The 22,222-nt window shown below is 41.8% G+C and overlaps 1 protein-coding gene across 6 annotated transcripts in view; it reads left to right on the top strand.

Moving 5' to 3' along the window:
- The window catches only part of LOC144608148 (calmodulin-binding transcription activator 1-like), an 863,868-nt gene extending 841,953 nt beyond the window's left edge, over positions 1-21,915 (top strand). For 5 of the 6 annotated variants that reach the window (XM_078425569.1, XM_078425567.1, XM_078425566.1 and 2 more), the window contains 2 exons: positions 6,636-6,704; positions 16,660-21,915. In XM_078425569.1, coding sequence (XP_078281695.1) covers positions 6,636-6,704; positions 16,660-16,692 — 102 coding nt within the window. In that variant the 3' untranslated portion in view covers positions 16,693-21,915. The remainder of the gene's footprint in view (positions 1-6,635; positions 6,705-16,659) is intronic. The other variant, XM_078425568.1, reaches the window with a different exon arrangement.
- Positions 21,916-22,222: the final 307 nt, after the last annotated feature.

Raw genomic sequence — 22,222 nt, 5'->3', positions numbered from 1 at the left:
CTGTGCACAGTATAACTGGTGATCTATATGTTCACTCTGTTCCACTTGTTGTGAATACAACTGAAGAGCTCCCCTCTCGTCCACCTCACCCAATGACTTAGTGAGAAAATTGTCATTCATTCTCCTCCATTAGTTTAGTTTAATTTATTGGCACGTGTACCAAGGTACAGTGAAAAGCTTTTTTGTTGCGTACTAACCAGTCAGTAGACAATAGACAATAGGTGCAGGAGTAGGCCATTCGGCCCTTCGAGCCAGCACCGCCATTCAATGTGATTATGGCTGATCATTCTCAATCAGTACCCAGGTTCCTGCCTTCTCCCCATACCCCCTGACTCCGCTATCCTTAAGAGCTCTATCCAGCTCTCTCTTGAATGCATTCAGAGAATTGGCCTCCACTGCCTTCTGAGGCAGAGAATTCCACAGATTTACAACTCTCTGACTGAAAAAGTTTTTCCTCATCTCCGTTCTAAATGGCCTACCCCTTATTCTTAAACTGTGGCCCCTTGTTCTGGACTCCCCCAACATTGGGAACATGTTTCCTGCCTCTAACATGTCCAACCCCTTAATAATCTTATATGTTTCGATAAGATCCCCTCTCATCCTTCTAAATTCCAGTGTATACAAGCCTAGTCGCTTGTACTAGTACTAGTACTTTCTCCTTCTATATCAGCATGAATATGACACATCATGGTCACATTAAATGTTCTTTGGTGCAGTAGCCTTCACCAGGTGACGTTTGTTCACTCCCATTCTATCCTGTGTTGATACTGCCACGATTATTTATTCTCTAAATATTCCTCTTAGTTCTTTTTTTGAAACTCCAATGACAGTGTCCTGTATAAAACTCCTTTGAACCTTCAAACTCATTTGGTTAAAATCAGGCAGATGATTTCAGCTAACTCCAGTGGGATGGGGACTATATTGTTTACAGGTTTCCTGCAAACAAGAATTAAATTAACATTGCCGTTCCTCAGATTTGTCACCCCCATCTCCCACTCCACCTTCCCTAAACTCCCTCAATGTCTCCATGCTCCAAAAACCTACAGACTCAGAAGCCATATTTTGTCTCCCCCCATCCTCCCCAAAGCAGAAGGAGTTATTGCCTTGAATTCATGATGGTCTGTTCATCACAAGGCCACGAGCAATAAACTTGGCACAACAATAGCAGTCCATGTTCTAGGTCCACATTACCTGTGAGAAATGCCATGGCAGCACAGCTAATTGAGCTTGCCTCTTCATTAAACCAAACTTCCCTCCGGGTCCATTAACTCTGCTCATATCATGCTGCAAGGGCATTGACACTGAACGGTAAAAACTGCCTCTTGAATACGCTCATTGGTAGATTTCTACATGCACCATTTCTTTTATATAATAGATTGCAGCTTTAAACAAGTGATTGAAAGATTGCTCAAAGAACACAATAACAAAGTAGTTTATAGTCATATTTGCGTCACATAAGTTGTGATTAAATGATACTGCTGAGAAATATTAATGGGCCAACACTATTTCTATTGATTTACAATCAATAGAGTGTGATCTCCAGAAATATATGATCGTGTAATGTTATGTATGAGCTGGGCTGTTGTTCTGGATTTTCGGTCTTGTTGCATCTCTGCACTGTCACTGATATTTTTAAGTGCCTGCAGCTATGATGTATATTGAATGCACATTGGAGTGGGGGAGAGTAGTTGCTGTAAAGTCCTGGGTCATATTGGGGAGGAGTTGGCTGTGTTCAGTGTGTGTCAATATCCTGCATACGTTATTGTCTGAACTCACAGTGCCATAGAACACACTGAATACTTCAACCCTTCCGAACTTAATGGCCTCTGAAGCCTGAACATGCTGAGATATCGAGCCTGGGGCTTATGAATTGAATGAAATATATGAATTTGAACCTAATCAACAAGTTGTGCTCCGAGCCAGACTCATCATTTGTGAAGGAATCTGTCTTTGATTGTCAGTGCCAATTATGTGCTAGTGTTAGCAACCAGCTGCATTCACTTTTGTAGAACCATTTAACTCAAAGGAACCAAATATTTGGAGGCAAGAATGACAGAAAGCTAATATCCTCATACATGTTTAGCACAGGCAGTCTCAAGATCACCAGGGGTTACTGGGTCTCATAATTCTGTTCATTGGGAATTAACATGTTGCCACGGCTCATAACGCATACCAATGGGGGGAAAAATAGGCTTTCCCACTGCAGAGTGTGGAAATAGAAGGGTTTTAAGTTGATTGGTCTATCTGGAACAAAAATGCCAGCACAACAGTGGAGAACTGTGTACGATCTCACTCAGGGAGAATATTTTAACATGATGAGTTGTGACTGTCACCGTCAGTGAAGGGAAATCGTTATGCATATGTTCTGAATTTAAACATGAAAGGGCCAAACATGGATCTTTTGTGTGTCAGGAACTTCTGCTGGGAATTTGTATGTAGATGCTTGGGTCAGCCCACCAATACTTGAGTCCCATGCCTGTTTTCAATCCCGCAATATGAAGCCATACATTGGAAAGACTGAATCCTAACACTGCTTAGCTTAGATTAGTGTCTGAATGTGCAAACCACGCATGGAAGGTAAACTTCTGCCACCTGCCTTAAGCTGTTGAGCAGCAGTAAGATCCTGTGGACTCGGTCTCAAACCTTCTTGCTAAAACTTGCATTTTTTCCCCTTTTTTCTTGCATTTTCAAAATAAATGATTCTCAAATTTGGAAGGTAAATTCTATTCTGACAAGTTAGTACATGAAAACACTGACAACAAGACTATTATTAATTGCCAACACATATGCAATGGCTGGAATCAGCTAAGCATCAATAAAATCTATTGTTTCTACCAGGCAGTGAATGGGTAATTTATTTGTTCCCTTTACTACTTTAACAGAGCCTTTAACTGTTTGCTTTAAATGGGTCAACTCAGTTGTTAAGTGGCAAACAATTTTTTTTTCCAAATGCATTGATGGTTGGTGCAATGTTACAATCTTAGAGGAATTTCCAGGCTCGTGGGGTTGAGTGGAGTCTCAAAATAGGGTCTCGGTTTAACGAACAAACCCTTTGAATTTGATGGTGCATTTTGGAAGGGAAAATTGGCAACTACCCGTTGCAGGTTAAGACACAGGGCTTTAGTGAGGGAGAGGGCAATAAGAAAAGTTAAATTCTACCAAAGAGCTCGTAAAAAGACAATGGACTCGATGCACTGTTTCATTGCAACAATTAACTTTGATTAAGTAGCTGTGATAAAATAACGGGCAAATAAATTCAGTTCGAATTTGTAGCATCAGCTAATGTCACAAGAAGTGATTTCAAGCCTTAAAGACTCCACCGCTCAAAAATATTATTATTGTCCATCCAGCTGATTTAATTTGCAACAAACTAACTTAATCAGTTGCTCGAGACCAGTGTTAGATGAAGCAGCTGCCTTTTTGGTCACTTAAATTCAACCAGATCAATCCTGCCTGCCGTCCCCAGTATGACTTTATAAATTTCATCTGGCTCATGATGGATGAAACAACAGGATGATAGTGATTTAAGAAAAGGTTTATCTCCATTGTTCTTTGCTGACTCACGTTTGGTGCTCTTATCAAAGATTAATTTCATCCCTTCAGTTTTAATCATACACACAACATTTCTATTATCTTCCACAAGAATGCAACTCTCCAAGTTGAACCATTGACCTCCAGAACGTAAATTTGCAATATGCTTCTGCATAATTTGGGATCCTCCAGTTCAGCTGTGCTTTGCGTGGCCAATATCACATCCTTTTCTTGATTCCCAAAGGAACGGTTCAGTAAAGAAGATGAACACACTGTTCAGTTATAACTGGAAAACAATGTGTTGACATTTTGTATTGATTCTTTCTTGGCAAGAAAGAACCAAGTTTTCTCAAAAAAGGAGGTATGGTTTATCACCTAGGTTTGTCTATTGGAGGAAGAGCTCATTTCATTTCTCCTCACCAGAAAACCTCCTTAATAATAACCTCCTTATTCTCAGCTTTGATTACCTCTTGCATCTCTTTTTTTTTCAGTTGCTTCTATTACTCACATCCACTGCAATCCATCCACCCACCTTCTCCCAAAGTTCTCCACCTCATCCACTATGAACATCGGGAAGTTTTTAAGGGTTAAAATGGGAGATTTTTCTTATCGTTATGAAACCACCCAGATTTTAACATCCTACTACAAAGTTAAACAACAAAAAAATATCCTTTTATAGTCAATACTCAATATGCTCAATACCTCGTGATCCTTTATTCCCCACTTGTCGTCTTTGTCCAGTCATTTTTGATCTTCTTCCCCCACATTACCTCCAAATTCCTGCTCAATTACAATATGTGATAACAGTGCTTCATATTGTGTTGCATCTTCTTGTAATGGTGAGCAAAATTAACCAACTGTATGAAGATGAGGAAAGGATTGATTCAGCTGTGCTGGCTTCCAGAGCTGAATAGCCCACTTCTCTTCAGTCTTTAACTATTATTTATCAGCAAACATGGAATAGTACTTCAGCAATAAATCAACACTAATGACAGAATACAATTTGGAATGAAAGTAAAGGAGGAAGAAGCGGGGTGTAGAGTGATGGCAGTGAAATCTAGTTGCTGGAGGTGGAGGCATTAGATCGATGGCCAGCAGGTCGCCAACTAGTCACCCAGTCAAACATAGATCATAGAAAAGCACAGCACGGGAACTGGCCTTTTGGCCCACAATGTCCATGCCAAACATAATGCCAAGATAAACTAATGTCCTCTGCCTGCACATGCTCCATATACCTCCATTACCTGCTTATTCATGTGCCTATCTAAACTATGTTTTTGACTATTCATGGAAGAAATTATTTAATCTGGGAGCATATTCATTGTGGGTTTACATGAGGATAACAAATACTTTGCACTTCAGACTTAGTGGACCCTGAGCTTTCTTTAATCAATAGAGTCCCATGTGGGACTAGAGTGCACAAACACGGCTGAGATTCTGCTGGTTTAAGATGGAAATGTGAACGGCGCAGCCAAGATAAAGCTGCAGCTGACATCTGCTGATGCGGTTTCTCACAACACTGAAAGCGCCCCGAATGGAACCTGCAAGAGTGTAGATGGACAAGGCCAGCTGCCAGCTTCTTTAAAGTGGTAGTGGATGAAAATGAGCCCAGAGAGGAAGGTGAAAATCTTGACTTGGAAGCGACTGGTGAATATTACAGAGATCGCCAGATTACCATTCACATCTGGGGTTATGAAAACTAGAGCAATTGTTTGGGGTGCCCCTCATTCAAAGGTTGGGTCGAAGCTGGGCTACTATGTTGGAAAACTAAGTTTCAAATGTAGTACCTTTGACTCAGTCTCCAAATGAAAACTGAATATTAGGATGGAATTTGCCATTAATGAGCCATATCCCATGAAGTGTGTTTTATTTGCCTGTAGCCTGGAAATTGCTGTGATTGATGCATTCAAATCAAATTTCTTTCGCTGCAAATAAAATGTGGGTGTTAAACCGTGTTATATAAACACACTGATTCCTCCAGTAAATGAGAAAGAGAGGAGTTTTGACACAGAAATGTAAAACAACCTTCAATATCCTATCTAAGCTTTAGTTGAATTAGTTTGTGTTGGCGGATTCACCAGGACAGATAATTTGGAAGGGATTTCTGTGACTGGTGAGCTACAGGTGTTTAGCTGACCATGAACTATTAACAATGCATTAAGCTTCAGTTGGCCTGTCCACTCCTTTGCTGTGCTCTGACTTTGTCATTCACAAGTGTCACCCACATGGGAATCCAAAGAGAATTCCTTAGAAATAAATTCTTCAGAGTCAGGAAAACAAACCTTTGAATCTAACAACAGCCTATGTTCTGGATGGTGTTACAACAAAGAATTATTTCAAAGGACTGTGTGGAACCTGGGTTTTATTTTTCCAGATTGGTGAGCTGAAAGTCCTATTCTCTCCTTAGATGTTATGACACAAATGAAAATAATGCAGACTTTTTCAAATTTCAGAATTAATCTTTATTTAAATGACAAAAAACCACATATATAAATGTTGTTAGCCGAATGTGATGTTGGTTCGTTTCTTGATACTTGTACTCACCTGTACACAAAAATAAATTTCACTGTACCTCGGTACATGTGACAAATAAAGTTCGATGCCAAAGTGACAAACTCTTCAGAAATATCCCTGCCACTAATTTAATAAAGGTACTAATTCAATGCGTTTGTGCCTTTGCGAAGACAGGAGGCAAAGAGATTCATCCAAGCACATTATTATTGGCTCAATTTCAGTAATTATAGATATAATGAGAGGCTTTCATTCCCAGAATTTGGAAAATGTAGATTCCACACAGATTCAGCGCTGTGACGCATTGGTGATTGTTCACATCAACCAAAGGTGATCTTTGCATCATTGATCCCAGTCAGATCAGTTTCCAGTTCTGACTCATGACTCAAGTGTCAATTCTTTGTGTCCAGTCTCAGCCTATTGTGAGACTAAGCATGAGTAAATGCAAGTAATTCAGCGTTTCAGGAAGAAAGTAGAAAGGCAAATTATCCTGCACGTGGTTATCTTTATGCCCAATATGACATCGGACACAAAAAAAACAATCAAACCAAAACAACAGTTCCTCTAAAACACTTTACTATGGCTATCCACAGCGCACTGGGAGAAAAGAAAACCACATTTGCTGGAGTCTTAGAGCTGAACCCTTACATACGCGGAGGGAGGTAATAATCTATTACAACTTTCCATCTCAAAACTGTACTGTCATTCTGTCACTCTGCTTGTACTTATTTGGATGATGCTGCAAACCGATACATTTCCGGTTGTATTATTCTAAGAAATCTTTATTTCTGCAAACATGTATGTTGTGGACTGACTCAGTCCAAGAGTGAGCCTCGTTTGTGCAGACCAGCGGTTTTCAAACGTTACTCTGGAGTTCCTCACTGTTTCATTCCCAGGGACAGTCACTGCCTCGGAGATCCACATCACAATAATGATGTATCCACCAGGCATCCCCGTATAATTGACAAGCTGAGGGATCCTCTGTCAGGACTGAAGCATTTCTTAAATACTGACAAAACTGGCTGCTTCCCTGGGAAGCAACTATTTACAAAGAAAAGCAACTACGGAAGAACTATGTACACACTTCCAGACCCCTGCACTAATACGTAGCCATGCAGGATTCTTTGAAAAGCATTGACCCACATCCAACTGAACAATGTTTCTTGTTCCAAAAATTATTTTTGTTCTTGTGATTAATTAGGTTAATAAATACAGAAACTGAGAGAGATCCTCTGACAGTAGACACAACATTGTCACTTTGTCGATCCCTTCATGTGGGAGCTCCAGTTTGAAAACCTACGGTCTACAGAGCAGAAATGTCATCTAAGTCGTGCGCACGTTAAGATAATGTTTCATATTTAGGCCTGTGGGATTGCTCTGAGATATAGAGAAATAGAGCCTGATTACATGTGACATAAGTCTGGCAAAGGTATGTGTTACAGAGGAGTTGCATGCTATTTACACTCAATAGTACTCTGCTTATAAAGATGTGCATCCTTTTATGTCATTATTGAAATAATGAGCAGAACAATCATAGATTTATCTAATGCCTGCACTGTACAGACTCATTTCATTTAAATTTCTAAGAACCTGGCAGTAAGAAAGGGCAATTCAGCTCAGGAGTCGCTCAGCTTTGTCAGCTCCCTGGTTCACCTGCATTCTTCCCATCTATTTTTTCCAGATCAGAATCCTTGGTTGTCCTAACTAATGCAATCAGTGCAATGTGTGCACAGTAACTAGTCGCCATACGTTACAATTCCCTCCATTCCTGGAAGTGTTGAGCACGATAGGACACAGTTCTTTAGTGACTTGCACCATATTGTACTTACCCAAGTTACCAACTCATGTAGTACTGGCATAGCCTGCCATTCTCAGCTTAAACATCAACATTCTCACAATCTAGAAGAGCTGTATTTAAGAAGCATCTTAATTTGTTGGTTATTCAAAAGCAATTAAATTGCAAACATTTAGCCACATTGCCTTCTGGCTAAGTGAGTAGTTTAATTTAGAGTTTAGTTTAGAGATACAGCGCGAGAACAATCTCTGTTGACCCCCGCCCGCCAACACTATCCGACACACACGAGGGACAATTTACAATTTTACCAACCCAATTAGCCTACAAACCTGTACGGCTTTGGAGTGTGGGATGGAATCCAAAGCACCTGGAGAAAACCCACGCAGGTCACGGGGAAAACATACAAGCTACGTACAGACAGCACCTATAGTCAGGATTGAACCATGTTCTCTGGCGCTGTAAGACAGCAACTCCACCGCTGTGCCACCGTGCCGTCCCAGTAAACACATATTTGCCCCTTGTGTTGCTGCCAACAAGTCCGGCATTGATCCTTTCTTTGGTTTAACTGACCCCTTCCAATACCTTACTGCCATACCCTCTGGAGGTACACCCACCGGCAATTGATGAAGACTGGCCACGTACAAACATTGGACAATGACATGATTGGGGTCCACTGCAAAGTCCTGCTATGGAAGGATCTGTTGATAGTCCTGTATTAGGAATAGTCACGTAGGAGAGGGAGCATCCAACCAGGAAAGAACCGTAATAAGAAGAATCAAATGATCAAGCTTATTCATTTTTATTTTATCCGGTGTGCGTGTCGGAGGGGGAGTTGTATAATGTGAATTGTTGTCTAATATCTTTCTGAATGAAATATTGTCTATTTTTAGACCAAGTGCATTTAAGCAAACAGTGAGTAACAGTACGTTCTGCAGTGAGAGCAGCAAGAGCTGTTAATGGAACAAATCACCAGCAACACAGATGCTTTTGTGTGCCTGACCTGATTCACAATGATACTCTTCACTGCATTGAATGTTTAAAAATGTCATATCTCTCCTAATTGCCAATGCTCATCCCTCACCGTACTGACTCGTACAAAAGCAACTAGAAAGGAAAATTGCAGCCTTCTTGTTGTGTCTGCATCATCTTTCACCCTTTCATCAGCACAACTAAAATTAGACTGGATTGTTATCTGCAATTAGCAGTGATATCTCTTCCCCAATGTTTGCCTGGCCAGTTCTGGAGTTGAAGAGCCAATGCTAACAAACCATGGGCACCGTCACACCTTGTAGGAACATCGAACGAGTGCAAAGACAGGCAGCTCGATTTGTTATAAATACCTGTGGGAGAGAGGCGAGTGTTACCAAACTTCTAAATTCATTGGGGTGGGACCCGCTCCAAGACAGACGTAAAGCCCACCGTTTGGCCCGTTTTTACAAAATGGTCAGCTCGACATAGATTACCAAATCTGCACCAAGCCTAAACCTATCAGGAGTAGATGAGGGTATTCGATTCAATTTGTGATGCCAGCTACCAAGACAGATGTGTACAGCAATTCATTCTTCCCCTCGCGCAATTAAAGCACGGAATAGTCTTCACCCTACTCATCCAGAAGCACTATAGTGACTCATCCAGACGTAACTACATTTAAGGTAGCTCTTCTTCTCCAAGAAGCCCTTCTTGCTTAAGTCCATACTCCGCCACCTCCAGTTTAAATTCCGTTTGGAATATTTTGGAGGACCAAGAACCAAGAACAGACAAGAGTAGATGAATCAGCATTTAAGGATTGTCCGGGGCATAAAAGCCTTTTAGAAAATAGGTGCAGGAGGCCATTCGGCCCTTCGAGCCAGCACCGCCATTCATTGTGATCATGGCTGATCGTCCCCAATCAATACCCCGTGCCTGCCTTCTCCCCATATCCCTTGATTCCACTAGCCCCTAGAGCTCTATCTAACTCTCTTAAATCCATCCAGTGATTTGGCTTCCACTGCCCTCTGTGGCAGAGAATTCTACAAATTCACAACTCTGGGCGAAAAAGTTTTTTCTCACCTCAGTTTTAAATGGCCTCCCCTTTATTCTAAGACTGTGGCCCCTGGTTCTGGACTCGCCCAACATTGGGAACATTTTTCCTGCATCTAGCTTGTCCAGTCCTTTTATAATTTTATATGTTTCTATAAGATCCCCTCTCATCCTTCTAAACTCCAGTGAATACAAGCCTAGTCTTTTCAATCTTTCCTCATATGTCAGTCCCGCCATCCCAGGGATCAATCTCGTCAACCTACGCTGCACTGCCTCAATTACAAGGATGTCCTTACTCAAATTAGGAGACCAAAACTGTACACAATACTCCAGATGTGATCTTACCAGGGCCCTATACAACTGCAGAAGAACCTCTTTACTCCAAAACTGAAATCCTCTTGTTATGAAGGCCAACATTCCATTAGCTTTCTTCACTGCCTGCTGTACCTGCACGCCAACTTTCAGTGACTGATGTACAAGGACACCCAGGTCTTGCTGCACCTCCCCCTTACCTAACCTAACTCCATTGAGATCATAATCTGCCTCCTTGTTTCTGCTGTCAAAGTGGATAACCTCCCATTTATCTATATTATACTGCATCTGCCACGCATCTGCCCACTCACTCAACCTGTCCAGGTCACCCTGCAACCTCCTAACATCCTCCTCACAGTTTACACTGCCAGACAGCTTTGTGTCATCCGCAAACTTGCCAGTGTTGCTTTTAATTCCCTCTTCCAAATCATTAATATATATGGGAAACAGTTGCAGCCCCAACACCGAGCCTTGCTGTACTCCACTCACCCTGCCTGCCATTCTGAAAAGGACCCGTTTACCCCTACTCTTTGCTTCCTGTCTGCCAACCAATTTTCTAACCACGTCAACACCCTACCGCTAATACCATGTGCTCTAATTTTAGTCACCAATCTCCCGTGTTGAGAGAGCAGAGGGAAGACTGAGGAAAGACAGATTCAGCAGTGCTGAATGTTGGAGATGGTTTGATGAGTGTTTGTTTTGAATTTAAGGGATGATGAGACACAAATCAAGCAGTAATTTGTAATGGATTTGATTTAAAGCAAATTTAAAAAAGGATAGGCGTTAAATTTGCTGTGGTTTTATCGGTCTCATGCTGAACTTTACACTTGTTTGAAGTATTTTACCTCCTGTCCTTGGATCTTGTTTAACATGCAGAGATGATACTGAAAGCAATCTGACACCTGCATCATAAGGATGTGATTCGGAATACCCTAATCAGGATTGTCATTCCAATATAATGCTGTAGGAGTGTTATAATGCATTGGATGATGCTTTTTAGAGGAGAGATTGAACTGTGACTGTCTGTTTTGTAAGCATGATGTAAAGGAATGTATTACTCTGTCCTTTAGGTCATAAAAAGTCAGCAGAGGTGATTGAAGTAAGGTGCAGGTCATCGTTTTTAGAGATTTTTTTTTGATCCCATTGAATGGGAGAACCAGTAAAAGGAGTAAAAATCGGCACGCCCACTCTTTCACCAGGTTCAGCTAAAGCCCAACGTGTCACCCTGGAGTGTTCTCAGAGGGCTGATGGGATTGGGGAAAATCCATCAACAATTCTATCTCTGGCATCAAAAGCCATTGCATCAACTCATTACTCATGCATGGATGCTGTAATGTTGGATTGACCTGGACTTGGATGCCATGTGCAGTAGAATAACCTTTTTGCTCATGACCTTTTCATGAAGAATGGACACTTGGAAAGTCAGTGAGAAGTTGCTGGGCTTGTGGGTCTGTGGTCCCAATCCATACTATAAATAAACATCTCTTCCAGTCGCCGAACCTTTAACAAGAAGTACACGTCTCAGCCCAACGTTGAAAATTGATTTCATTTTAATCTCAACTAATTTTGTGTCATTAAATTTGTCTGAGTTTGGGATCTGAATTAATCACAGATGTTTAGGCTGCAAAGCTAATCAGGAATGTTTGCTGTAAATTGTTTGTTGATTAGTTCAGTGAAAACTGCCAGAGAAATCCAAGCCAAATTAATTATTTCAGAGTTTTCTGGCAAATGTTTAGTCCAAGTTGATGGAGTGAGCTGTTCCTCTCCAGGGCCCGATGCTAAAACTAAGACCTACCCCAGGCCACCTGTTGCAATGCCTAGTTAACAGAGTTTCTGCTCACCAAAGTGTTGGGACTGAGATTCTTTAGATGTCTCTCATTCAAAACTTGTCTATTGCACAGTTGATTGTAGATTAAAGGTGTCTCTACTCTGAGTTAGCCTTGTGACCACATATTGTGGTACTTGAATCCCAAGATTGTTAAATTGCTTCCATAATGGAGGTCCACATTAGTCATGCAGGTGAAATTAGGTGTCATTTTGTTAAAGATGTTACAGCCTGTGAAGCTAATGCCCATTGGAAGTGTCAGAGCAGCATGCATGGGTGATTTGCCACCATCGTTGCAAGATTAGAGTTTGATGCTCAAGCTACCACCCCATATTTTAACTCACACATCAGAACATACAACCAAAAGAGGTTACTGGTGATGTTTGTTGGCTTGTTCAGTTCCACCGAGCTTTAGTGGTCTCCACGGTGCTTTAACATTCTTGAAGTCCACAAGGGGTTTTCTGCCAGACGCTGAAAAATTGCAGAAACAAAGAACTGCAGATGCTTGTTTATAACAAAGATTGACACAACGTGCTGGAGTAACTCAGCACGTCAGGCAGCATCTCGGGAGAAAAAAGGTGAGTGACGTTTCGGGTCGGGACCCTTCTTCAAACCCAAAGTCCTGACCCTGAAACGGCACCCATCCTTTTCCTCCAGAGATGCTGCCTGACCCACTGAGTTACCCGAGCACTTTGTGTCCATCTTTGCTGAAAAACTGTATCTTGACTTTTAGCAAATCATTATTCTCAACAGGGTGTTGGACATGTTTTGGAATGCAGCATGAGTCGGAGAACAGGCAGACGGTTCTGAAGAGAGGGGGGGAAGAGCTGTCAGAAGAGGGGGGGGAAGGAAGGTATAAGAGCTCATGCAAAGATTAACCCTGAGTATAGTTCCGCTTGCTCAATCTGATGGGGAAACTGGTGCTTCATTAAGGATGAGCTCACTAATAAATACAACCGCCCCACTAGCAAAGCATGCTGAGGACCACATTGCCAGTTACTGTCTAGGTCATTGTGGCTATGAGATTTTAGGGGCGTGATTCCTTTCAGGCTGAGGCAAGGAATATTTGCAACACCTCTCAGACTGCTGACCATTGCTGCATAAGGGAGAGGTTACTGATGCGCTTCAATCCAGAAAGGTTGGGTGTATTTCATTCCCTCTGGGCAGATGCCAGCAGTAAGAGCAAACTAACAGCTTTGGGAGATTTGCCATGACACCGAGTGCCACTGACACTGTGCACGTTGTCTTGAAGGTGCCAACGGCACGAACCCAAAGGGATTCCAGTCCCTCGTTTGCAGCTAGTTTGCGACTAGGCACAGCACACAATGCAGGCTGATGCCTGATCGCAGTCAACAGGTATTCATTCCGATGCCGTCCAGAAATAATATGTTTCTGAGTCTCCATAGCAAACCCGAGGGTAACTACTTTATGACAAGGAATATCAATGCACAATCCATTCAAAGGTTAGGGCAATGCACATTGAGTGAATGCCATGCCACAAGAAACGTGGTAAGGCACCCTGTTGACTCCAGATTCATGGTCATTTCCTGCATGCTCCAGCACCTTGACAGAATAGTGGTGAACCTGTACAGTGGGCAGCAGATGGGTCCTCACGAGAACACAAGCCCATTTCTGCCTGGCCCACGTGCCACCGGCCCACTTTACCAATAAATACCAACTTAATTTTCCATTCACCAACAACGTATGTCATTCCTCCCCTCATCGCCTCTGCTTGCCACATTTCTCAAACAAAGGTAATTATAAAATAAAAATTCCAAACTTAGAAATCAAAATCTGTCAAATTGCTTACAAAAATTACTCGCGACTTGTCTGTATTGCCTTTGTTCAGTTGCTCCGTTCTCATTTGCCTGCGCTGGAGTTCCTTTGTAGTGCTGCCAGTTGCTACTGCATTGCTGCGTGGAATGCCCCTGCTAATTCCGCATGGGTTTCTCACAAACCTGCCACTGCATTCATTGTCCATGTCATCTGACCACAGCAGCTGTATAAGCCCCATCCAAATGCTCATCCATGGCGTCTGCAACTGAGCTCTTGCAGAACCTCATTCTCCTTCTCCTTCGCCTTTGCTGCAGGTCCAGTGCTCAGCGTACATGCCCTCTGCTTCCGCGTTCATCTCCAAGTTCCCCGCATTGCCGTGCACTGAGCTATTGGTTGTGAACGCCAAACTATCCACAAATGTGCCTTGATCAACACTCGCTTCTTACTCTCCATGCACCTTTTGGCTGCCAGAATGGACAACGTTACAAGTGAAAGAGGGTGGGAAGGAAAGGGAGAGAAAGACTAGGTTTGATTGTGGGATGCTATGAATTGGAAGATTGAGAATGAGGTCACCACCTTCCTCCACGGCCTTCCCACCCCATATCCCCCATCGTCCACAGACTCAGTAACTCTCACACAAGTGATGTCCAACAGGCTTCTGTGTGGCAACAAGATGATGGAACGGCACTTTGCCCCTGCTGGTTAGCTGTTGCCCTGACTGTGCACCGGCCTTGTCCTGTGATAGAGAGGAATGTGCCTCAGCAGAATGTGATCTATTTGGATGATGCAGCTACAAATAAATAACCTGCTGTGTGTGAGATGTGTTTGTGCGACGTTGCACCAAGTATGGGAGAATGTGGTACAGATTATGAATAATAGCCTCCAGGTTTGATGGTGAAAAGTTGCTGATGAGTGAGTGACGAGGATATGGTGCACTGAGAACTGTGTGCTGCTGCTGCTGGTGCTTGTGATGGCATTTTAAGATGCATCCAGACTTTGATTATTGATGTGAAGAGGCATCAACGTTCTAACGATACAGGATTCAATGTTTGAATCCTGGCATTGACTCCCACTACAATCTGCACTTGTTGCCTTCTGTGTGAGGCTAGGGGAGCACCCACACCCTCAACCCACCCTTTACTACAAGTCCCTTCAGAAATAGGACCTCCGTCCCATCCATTACCTGGACCCAGGCCTTCAGTATAACAGGAGAGCCCCAGAGTATGCTCCCTTCAATGCCATGCCATTCTTGAATGTTTCCCAGGACTGCTGCAGAATACACATCAGCTCCTGCCTCAGAATGCCTTCCCTTCAAGAGGCACAAGTTGATTTTAAATAGCATTGCCTTGACTTAATTGGTGCTAGCCACTCACAAAATTGGATCCTTGCTAAGCAACACACCAATGGAAGGGATAACTCCCATCTGGGCTGCAGACTGAATTTGTTATGATTATCAGACAACACAAACGGCAGACTATAAACAATCACCATGCAGGTTTTTTGAGGACCATCCAACTTGGCCCCCTCTGTTTTTCAGAAGAATTCATATTTCCCGACGAGTAAGTCATTATATTCCATGCTAACTGCCCACGGTCCAATTTCCGTGACATTGCCAATTTAAGAGCAGGACTTTTTTGCCATAGGTCGAAGTCCATTAGGAACGAGGGTTGCCAGGCCCGATGGAAATATACTTGAAGGTTTCATTGCAGAAAAATCAATTCCACCCCATTCCAGTCGTCGCTCGTCAGGCTTATAAATTGCCGTGGTGTACGCCTTCTCACAGCTGTTCAGTGGCAAACAGCCTTCAAATTACAGGATTGGATGGTACAGAGTCTTCAAGCAGCTCTGTTTGTTTTGTCCCCAGTGTGCTATGAATGAATCTTTAAAAAAACATACAAATAACTTATTTATACCGATATGCTTCCCCCCCCCCCACCCCCCGAGTTGTTACCTGCAACGGTATCTCTGAAGTTTGTCTTTATTTCCCGCAGGCACCAGGGTTCATTCCCCCACTGGCCTAGATCTGAGTTCAGTGTCTGGTTAACCTGATGTCCAGCACCTATTTCTCACCTCCCCATGCCCGCATCATTGAGATGCTGGTGAAGTATTGCAGTGATGTTCTGACAGCACTCCTGACTTCAGAAGGCCAGCAAGCGCCACCTGTGTTGAGCTGGGACTGGAGTCACATATGGGCCAGCTTTACTTCCCTAACGATCCTCAGAAGGTTTATTTTTACAACAATTGCCACAGACTACTGTGGAGGCCAAGTCAATGTATATTTTCAAGGCGGAGATTGACAGATTATTGATTAATATGGATGTCAGGGGATATGAGGTAATGGCAGGAGAATGGGTTGAGAGGGAAAGATAGATCAGTCATGATTAAATGGCGGAGTAGACATGATGGGCCAAATGGCCTTATTCTGCTCCTAGAACTTATAAATTTACAAGCTTTCATAATTCTACTTCTAGTTTTTTTTTAATGAAGTCAAATTCATGGTCATGATCAATTTGATCTTATTCTTTACGGATTGGTAATCTTGGGATATTATCCTACACGATTGCAGATCAAATTGTACCAGTCTTGGGATTTGAGACCAGGTTCACATAGATTAAAGTATAACTGATCGCATCACTCCATGCCATGACAATGATAACCATGTAATTTGCACTAATTTTTAAAACAGTTGTCTTGTAAATATACAGAGTTGAGTAGCCTCGTTCTGTGCGATATCATTCTATGATTGAAGCCTTTCCCAACTATTGTTATACCTATTAACCAACAATGTGACTGCTTATTCCTTTGTTAACATGTCCTTGGTTTATAAATTGGTTCTAATATCGGTAACATGATTTTACTCTTTTTTTCCCCCCCTTCTCTCTTACTTCAGAGTGAAAGAATTGAGAAAGGCCAAGGAACCTGAAGATTCACAGAAGCACCCCATAGCAATGTAACATTGCTTCCTGACTGTTTTCTTTATGTTTATATCAGAGACATTTACAAAGATCACTAGAGATTTGGGAAGATTAGCAACACTCTCATCGCAACAAGGCTCTAGAAACTTTTTTTCTCTCGACCACATCGGCACTTTTATGGAACTTTTTTTAAAGAAAACGAAACAAGGCGCCATAGAACTTGCAACTTATTGTTTTAAGAACTTGAAAACTAACTTGTAGAATGAAATAACCTCTTTACCAGCCTGGTGCGTAGTACTGTAAACTTGTGTCAAGGTTTGCAACACAAAAAAGGGGCTTTTTTTGTCGGGATTAAGCAAATGTATGTAGAGATATCAAAGAGTGAAGAAAAAAGCAGGTCAGTGCACTGAGGGGAGTGTTAGGCTGAAAGGAAAGGTGATGCACAGCTTATGTGGACCCCGAGCCATGGGGTTACTTGTTTTGCACGTTCTGGTGGGTGTGATCACGGCCGCCCTGCAGTGATAGGGAGTGGTCCAATACTAGGCCTGGGACTTCCTCTCTTCCAACTTCTTCCTTGCTTTCATCAAATCCTGCTATTGATCCATGCCTGGATAGAGCATACTGCAAGGGTAGGAAGAGGAGGAGGGAGAAGAAGTGGAGATGAGCCCTGTCTCCAGATGTTTGATGCAAGCAATGTGCAATTTGCCAAATGGAAGTGGCCTGTGGCTACTTATAATCTGCTCATTCAGTTAACTGGGTCAAGGTGCCTGCAACCTGGTGTATTTTCCTTGCCCGTTCTCTCCTTTTCTGACTAGAACCCTCCTTACCAGAAGTACTACGGTCTTAAAAACTCTCTTAAGGACCATTGGTAACTTTTTGGGGCCAAACATAGAGAACAACTTGAAGCTATATAATTTTATTTTCTGTATATTGGTCAAACCTTGTGTATATTTGGTGTGTGTGCGTGCATGTGTGTTTCAAACCAACCAATGTTTTGCTTGTCTTTCAGCCCACTTTTGGTTGTAAACTGTGAAGGAAATCAGAAGTTTAACAGCTTCTGAAGTCCCGGAGCCTTACTGTTTTGGAGATACTCATCACTGTTAGATCAGGTAGCAAGCTAGCCTGAATGTCCCAGTCAGCTGGAAGTCACCTCGCAAATCTGCTGTTTACTTTACACCAGAGTCAGCCTAATAGGGTATGCACTGCAAAGAAAGTTGAATAATTACTAGCAAAAGGCCCCGTTCTCAAATATAGGTATTGTCCTCACTGATCTGGAGGGGCAAAGGTGAACTGACAAGTCTCTGCTCTTGGAATAATAGTCACTAATCAAAAGAGTTCCTGCCAGAATACCTTGGCTGTTTGTGCAATCTCTAGCGTCAGATCCGTCATGCGTGTGTTGTCCAGAGAGTGGAAGTTGGTGGGCTGGTTGCCTGCATGGGACATCCGAGCTAAGACCAGGCCCGATGGAAACGTGGGCACACTTTTCCAGCTGGGTTGATTGGATCATGATTGAGAGCAGCAAAGCCAACTGGTTTTCCCTTGATCACATGCTAACCAGGAAGGACCATCGCATTACAGAGTCTGTGCAGACTTAAATGTGGTTTTGTTTCGAAATCTGAAGGCCGCATGAATGCTGAGCAGCACCAGGATTGAATGCCTCAGAGAGACACTGCGTTACACCATCAGAGAGCATGTCATCTCCATGCCTCCAGACTCCTCGGAGATAGGTCACTCCCAATTTAAGTAATTATGTGCAATGTACAGTAAGTGGATTTATCACATCTTCATCTCAATGAGTGTATTCTGCATTGATGGACTTTGGTGGGGTGACCTACACTACACAAACAGCATGCAGCGTATAGAGCCAGCCAAGTATTCATTACCCCCTCAGGTGCTACATTGATATGTGTGGGTCATTTAAATAAGTTTTAAAAAAATAATGAAATGATGGAGTGACTGTGTGTGTGTATAAACTTATTGTTGAGGTTTTTTTTAATGTCTTACCAGATCTTGAGAGAGTTGCTGGAACTGAGATTTTAAGATGGTGGTTGGGTCACCTCGTGAGATCCACCCAAAGCTAACACAGGAGGCCCTGGCATGTCCACAAACATACCCTTCCAGTATTCCCTGTATTGCCCTTTATCCCTCTCTTCCCCTCTCCTTGTCTCTTGAAGGGCGCTACTGCTACAGGTCAAGCCCCAGGTGCTGTCCATGTTCCAGACAACATGTAACTCTCAGCTAACACCTCCGTAACCAGTCTATCTTAAAGTGGCTGCTGTATTTCTTTAATTATGACAGTGATTGGTAGTTGACAGTAGTTAATTGGCTGTAAAGTATCTTGGGACTTCCTGAGTTTGCGTTATCCAAGCACTCATTGTTTGGAGAAGAGGCTTCAAATTGTCTGTCCAAGCCAGCGTCTGGATGGTGTTGACATGTGGAGCCCCGACCTTCGTCTCCAAGCAAACAATGCAAACTGACTGATTACTTTTGTTCCTGTCACCATGCTGGCCAATTATCAGTGTTATGTTGATTTGAAATGAACCATGAGGGACGTCTCATTTCATCAACAGTCAACAATGAACCTGGTCTTCCTAAGGCCAAAGGTCAGGGGGAGAGAGGATTTCAATCTTCCCGAGTGTTAAAGGCTGGTAGTATGAGATTGAGGCTGGCCCTACTTTTCTATGAACAGAAAAGGCCTCCCAAGGCCAACAGTGTTGAAGGTGGCACAGCCTTATTTTCCAGATTGCCTGCCAGTTGGGGAAGTTGAAGGAAAGCAATGTATTTTCTTGGACCATCTATTTTGCTGTTGCAAAGGGGCAGGAAGCTTGGAATAGGTTTGTACTGAGATACAGACAGATACACCCAAGCAACCCCCCCCATAAACTCATTATTGATACAAAACCCTTTGCTGTGGTCAAAGTCAAACAGGTTGCTGCCCACTAATATTGCCATGAGCTGATTTGAGGAAATCATGCAGTTATATTCTTCTTAGCTTAGTGTTAAATTACTGTGAACTAGCATAACGGAAGGCTTCCAGAACTACCTGAGCCATCTAAAACAAAATGCTTCTACGGGGGGGGGGAGGATAAACCACATCAGTATTTCCACTAGGGGGTAAATGTATTGCTTTATGCAATGGTGCTGTCTGTTAATACCTCGTTGGCAAACATTATTACTGACAGCTCAGTGCAACAAGTTGTAATGCAAGACCCTTCCCCACATAACATTTCAAACTAATGAACAAATAGAATTGAACAAACTGACTCCCTCCATCCCCTTTAACCTTCAATTATACCTTGTGAGGCACCATTAAAAAGCCCCTGTGTTCTTTATTATGTTGCTTCACTGGCTGCATATCATTAAAAAAATATTGTAATGTAAAAAAAAAGTCCCTCCTCTGCTTATCACCATTGAGTTCACAATGTGCAAGTATCTGCTGCACTGTGGACCATGGCAGGATAATGATCCTGTTCTGCCCGTCATAATTGCAAGCTGAGGGGTGTGTGCAGCCCAGGTGTGTTGAGGTGTACCTCACCACTTTTGTTTGCGATTGAAATGTTCTCTCACTGACCACAGTACAAAGACAAGGGGAATGGAGGTTTGTTGGTAATGGGGGCAGGAGGTTCCACATAAGCTGGGTATTAACCTTGTCCAAAAACTCCCGAAACCTTTCTTCCTCAACAGTCACTGTCACCTTGCTCGTGTCCTGTCACGTCCTGCACTTTATTTTGCCTTACTTTATAACTTTTTTTTAGTCTGAACTTTTTTTTAATATATATATAATATATAAATAGTTTATTTAAAGCTTTGATTATTTAATTTATTTTCTTTTGTTCTTTCTTTATTTCAAAAAGCATTTAAGCTTTTTTAGCCTTTCAAAAATAGGACGATTTTTTGTGGGGTCACATTCATTGCCTTGACATCATACAAGACAGTAAGTCTCGTATGATGTATTCTGCTGGCCAGTAATGTCCATATTCTTGGCTACTGTCAGTAACCTGGGTGGACTCTGTATATATAGAAGAACATGATAGGGAGATGAATGAAAACAATGAAAAAACGTGGGATGCCAACAATGAATTATTTTACTGTGAGTGGTTATGAGATTGGTAATGGCAGAATGGGAATTTGTATAGTTTTATCTGAATGAGCTAGCAATGTGGATATACTGTTTGTAAATAATGTATATATACTTAAAATGATGGAAAAAACACCAGAGATATGTGCATGACTGTAATGAAAAAAAACAAAAGGAAGTATTAGAAGCAAATGACCTGTAAAATGAAAAAAAATCACTGTAAGAATTCCTTATTTTAAATGTTCTTTAGAAGGACATTTTTGCTAAAGCATGATTACTTGCAAAAAAACTACTGTACTTAGAATTAGAAAACAGACAGCAAAATGATATAACTGAAAAGTTTATGTTTACATATTTCTTTTCTGTTTGGCTACCAAGACTTATCTCCTTTGCCAATGGGTGCCAAGTAATGTGAATGCTGTATTGCTAAAAGAAAAGACACAACATTAAGTTATAATCTTTGCTGAGCAGGTTACTGTAAGGATATAATATATATATATATAGCATTATACCATAAATCACTCTTTGAAAAGAAAGATTAACAGGCATTTTTATGTTAATACTGTGTGATACAGTGGAAAATGTTACACATATACACACATGCATACAAATACACGCACACACATACAGAACACAATAGATTTTGAAAAATATATATTACATAAATCAAACTTGACAGTAATGGAAAGAATGTCCACTTCATCTGTTCATCTGAGATTAGAAAAACAGGTCACAACATTGCACAAAAAAAATTTAAAAAAATAAAATTCTAGAAAATGCAAAGCTTTGTTGCACACTGCAACAGCCCAGAGACATATGCTACGACAGAGACTCCTGGGGTTGCTCACAATTGCATGTGATACTAGTGTAGATTCTCCTTTCTTTTTTTTTTGTCTCTCTTTTCTTCCCCTTCCTTTTTTTCTCTCTCTTTCTTCCTCTACACTCTCTTTGTTTTTAACCTTTTTTGATTTCAACCTTTTGTTTCAATTGTTCCTATTTTTGTATGTCTGCATGTGAGAGCATCACTGGGTCGTTTAGAATCTTTACAAGGGATAGCCCAGCTGCCAGAGTCATGCAAACATTTTAAATTCCCCTTCAAAATTATGTAAGATGTTTTTGAATGCTTTATAATCCTTTCTGCTGTAAATTAAAAAAACAAAGAAAAATCTCTTCATGTTAGTTTGTTAAATTTATTTCTGAATATATATCGTTTGATGCTCACCAACTTTCTCGTTCTCTGGACAACCTTTTGACTCTTGGCACCAAGGTGCCCTCCAATGGATTGGTTATCAAACCATTTCTGTCAGGTTTCTTTCCTTTTTCTTTTTATTATTGCTTTTCCCTGGATATCACTTTCCTGTCATTGGTCTTCCTTTTCCTTCTCTAGACTTTCCCTTTCCTTCCCTCACCCGATCTTACTGTTTGCTTTTCCCCCCATCCCTGAAATGTCTCTTTGCTGG

This window comes from Rhinoraja longicauda, chromosome 30 (assembly GCF_053455715.1).
Source record: "Rhinoraja longicauda isolate Sanriku21f chromosome 30, sRhiLon1.1, whole genome shotgun sequence".
In the NCBI taxonomy this organism is placed as follows: domain Eukaryota; kingdom Metazoa; phylum Chordata; class Chondrichthyes; order Rajiformes; family Arhynchobatidae; genus Rhinoraja; species Rhinoraja longicauda.
The sequence above is the reverse complement of the archived record's forward strand: the minus strand, read 5'-3'. Positions and strand labels throughout refer to the sequence as shown.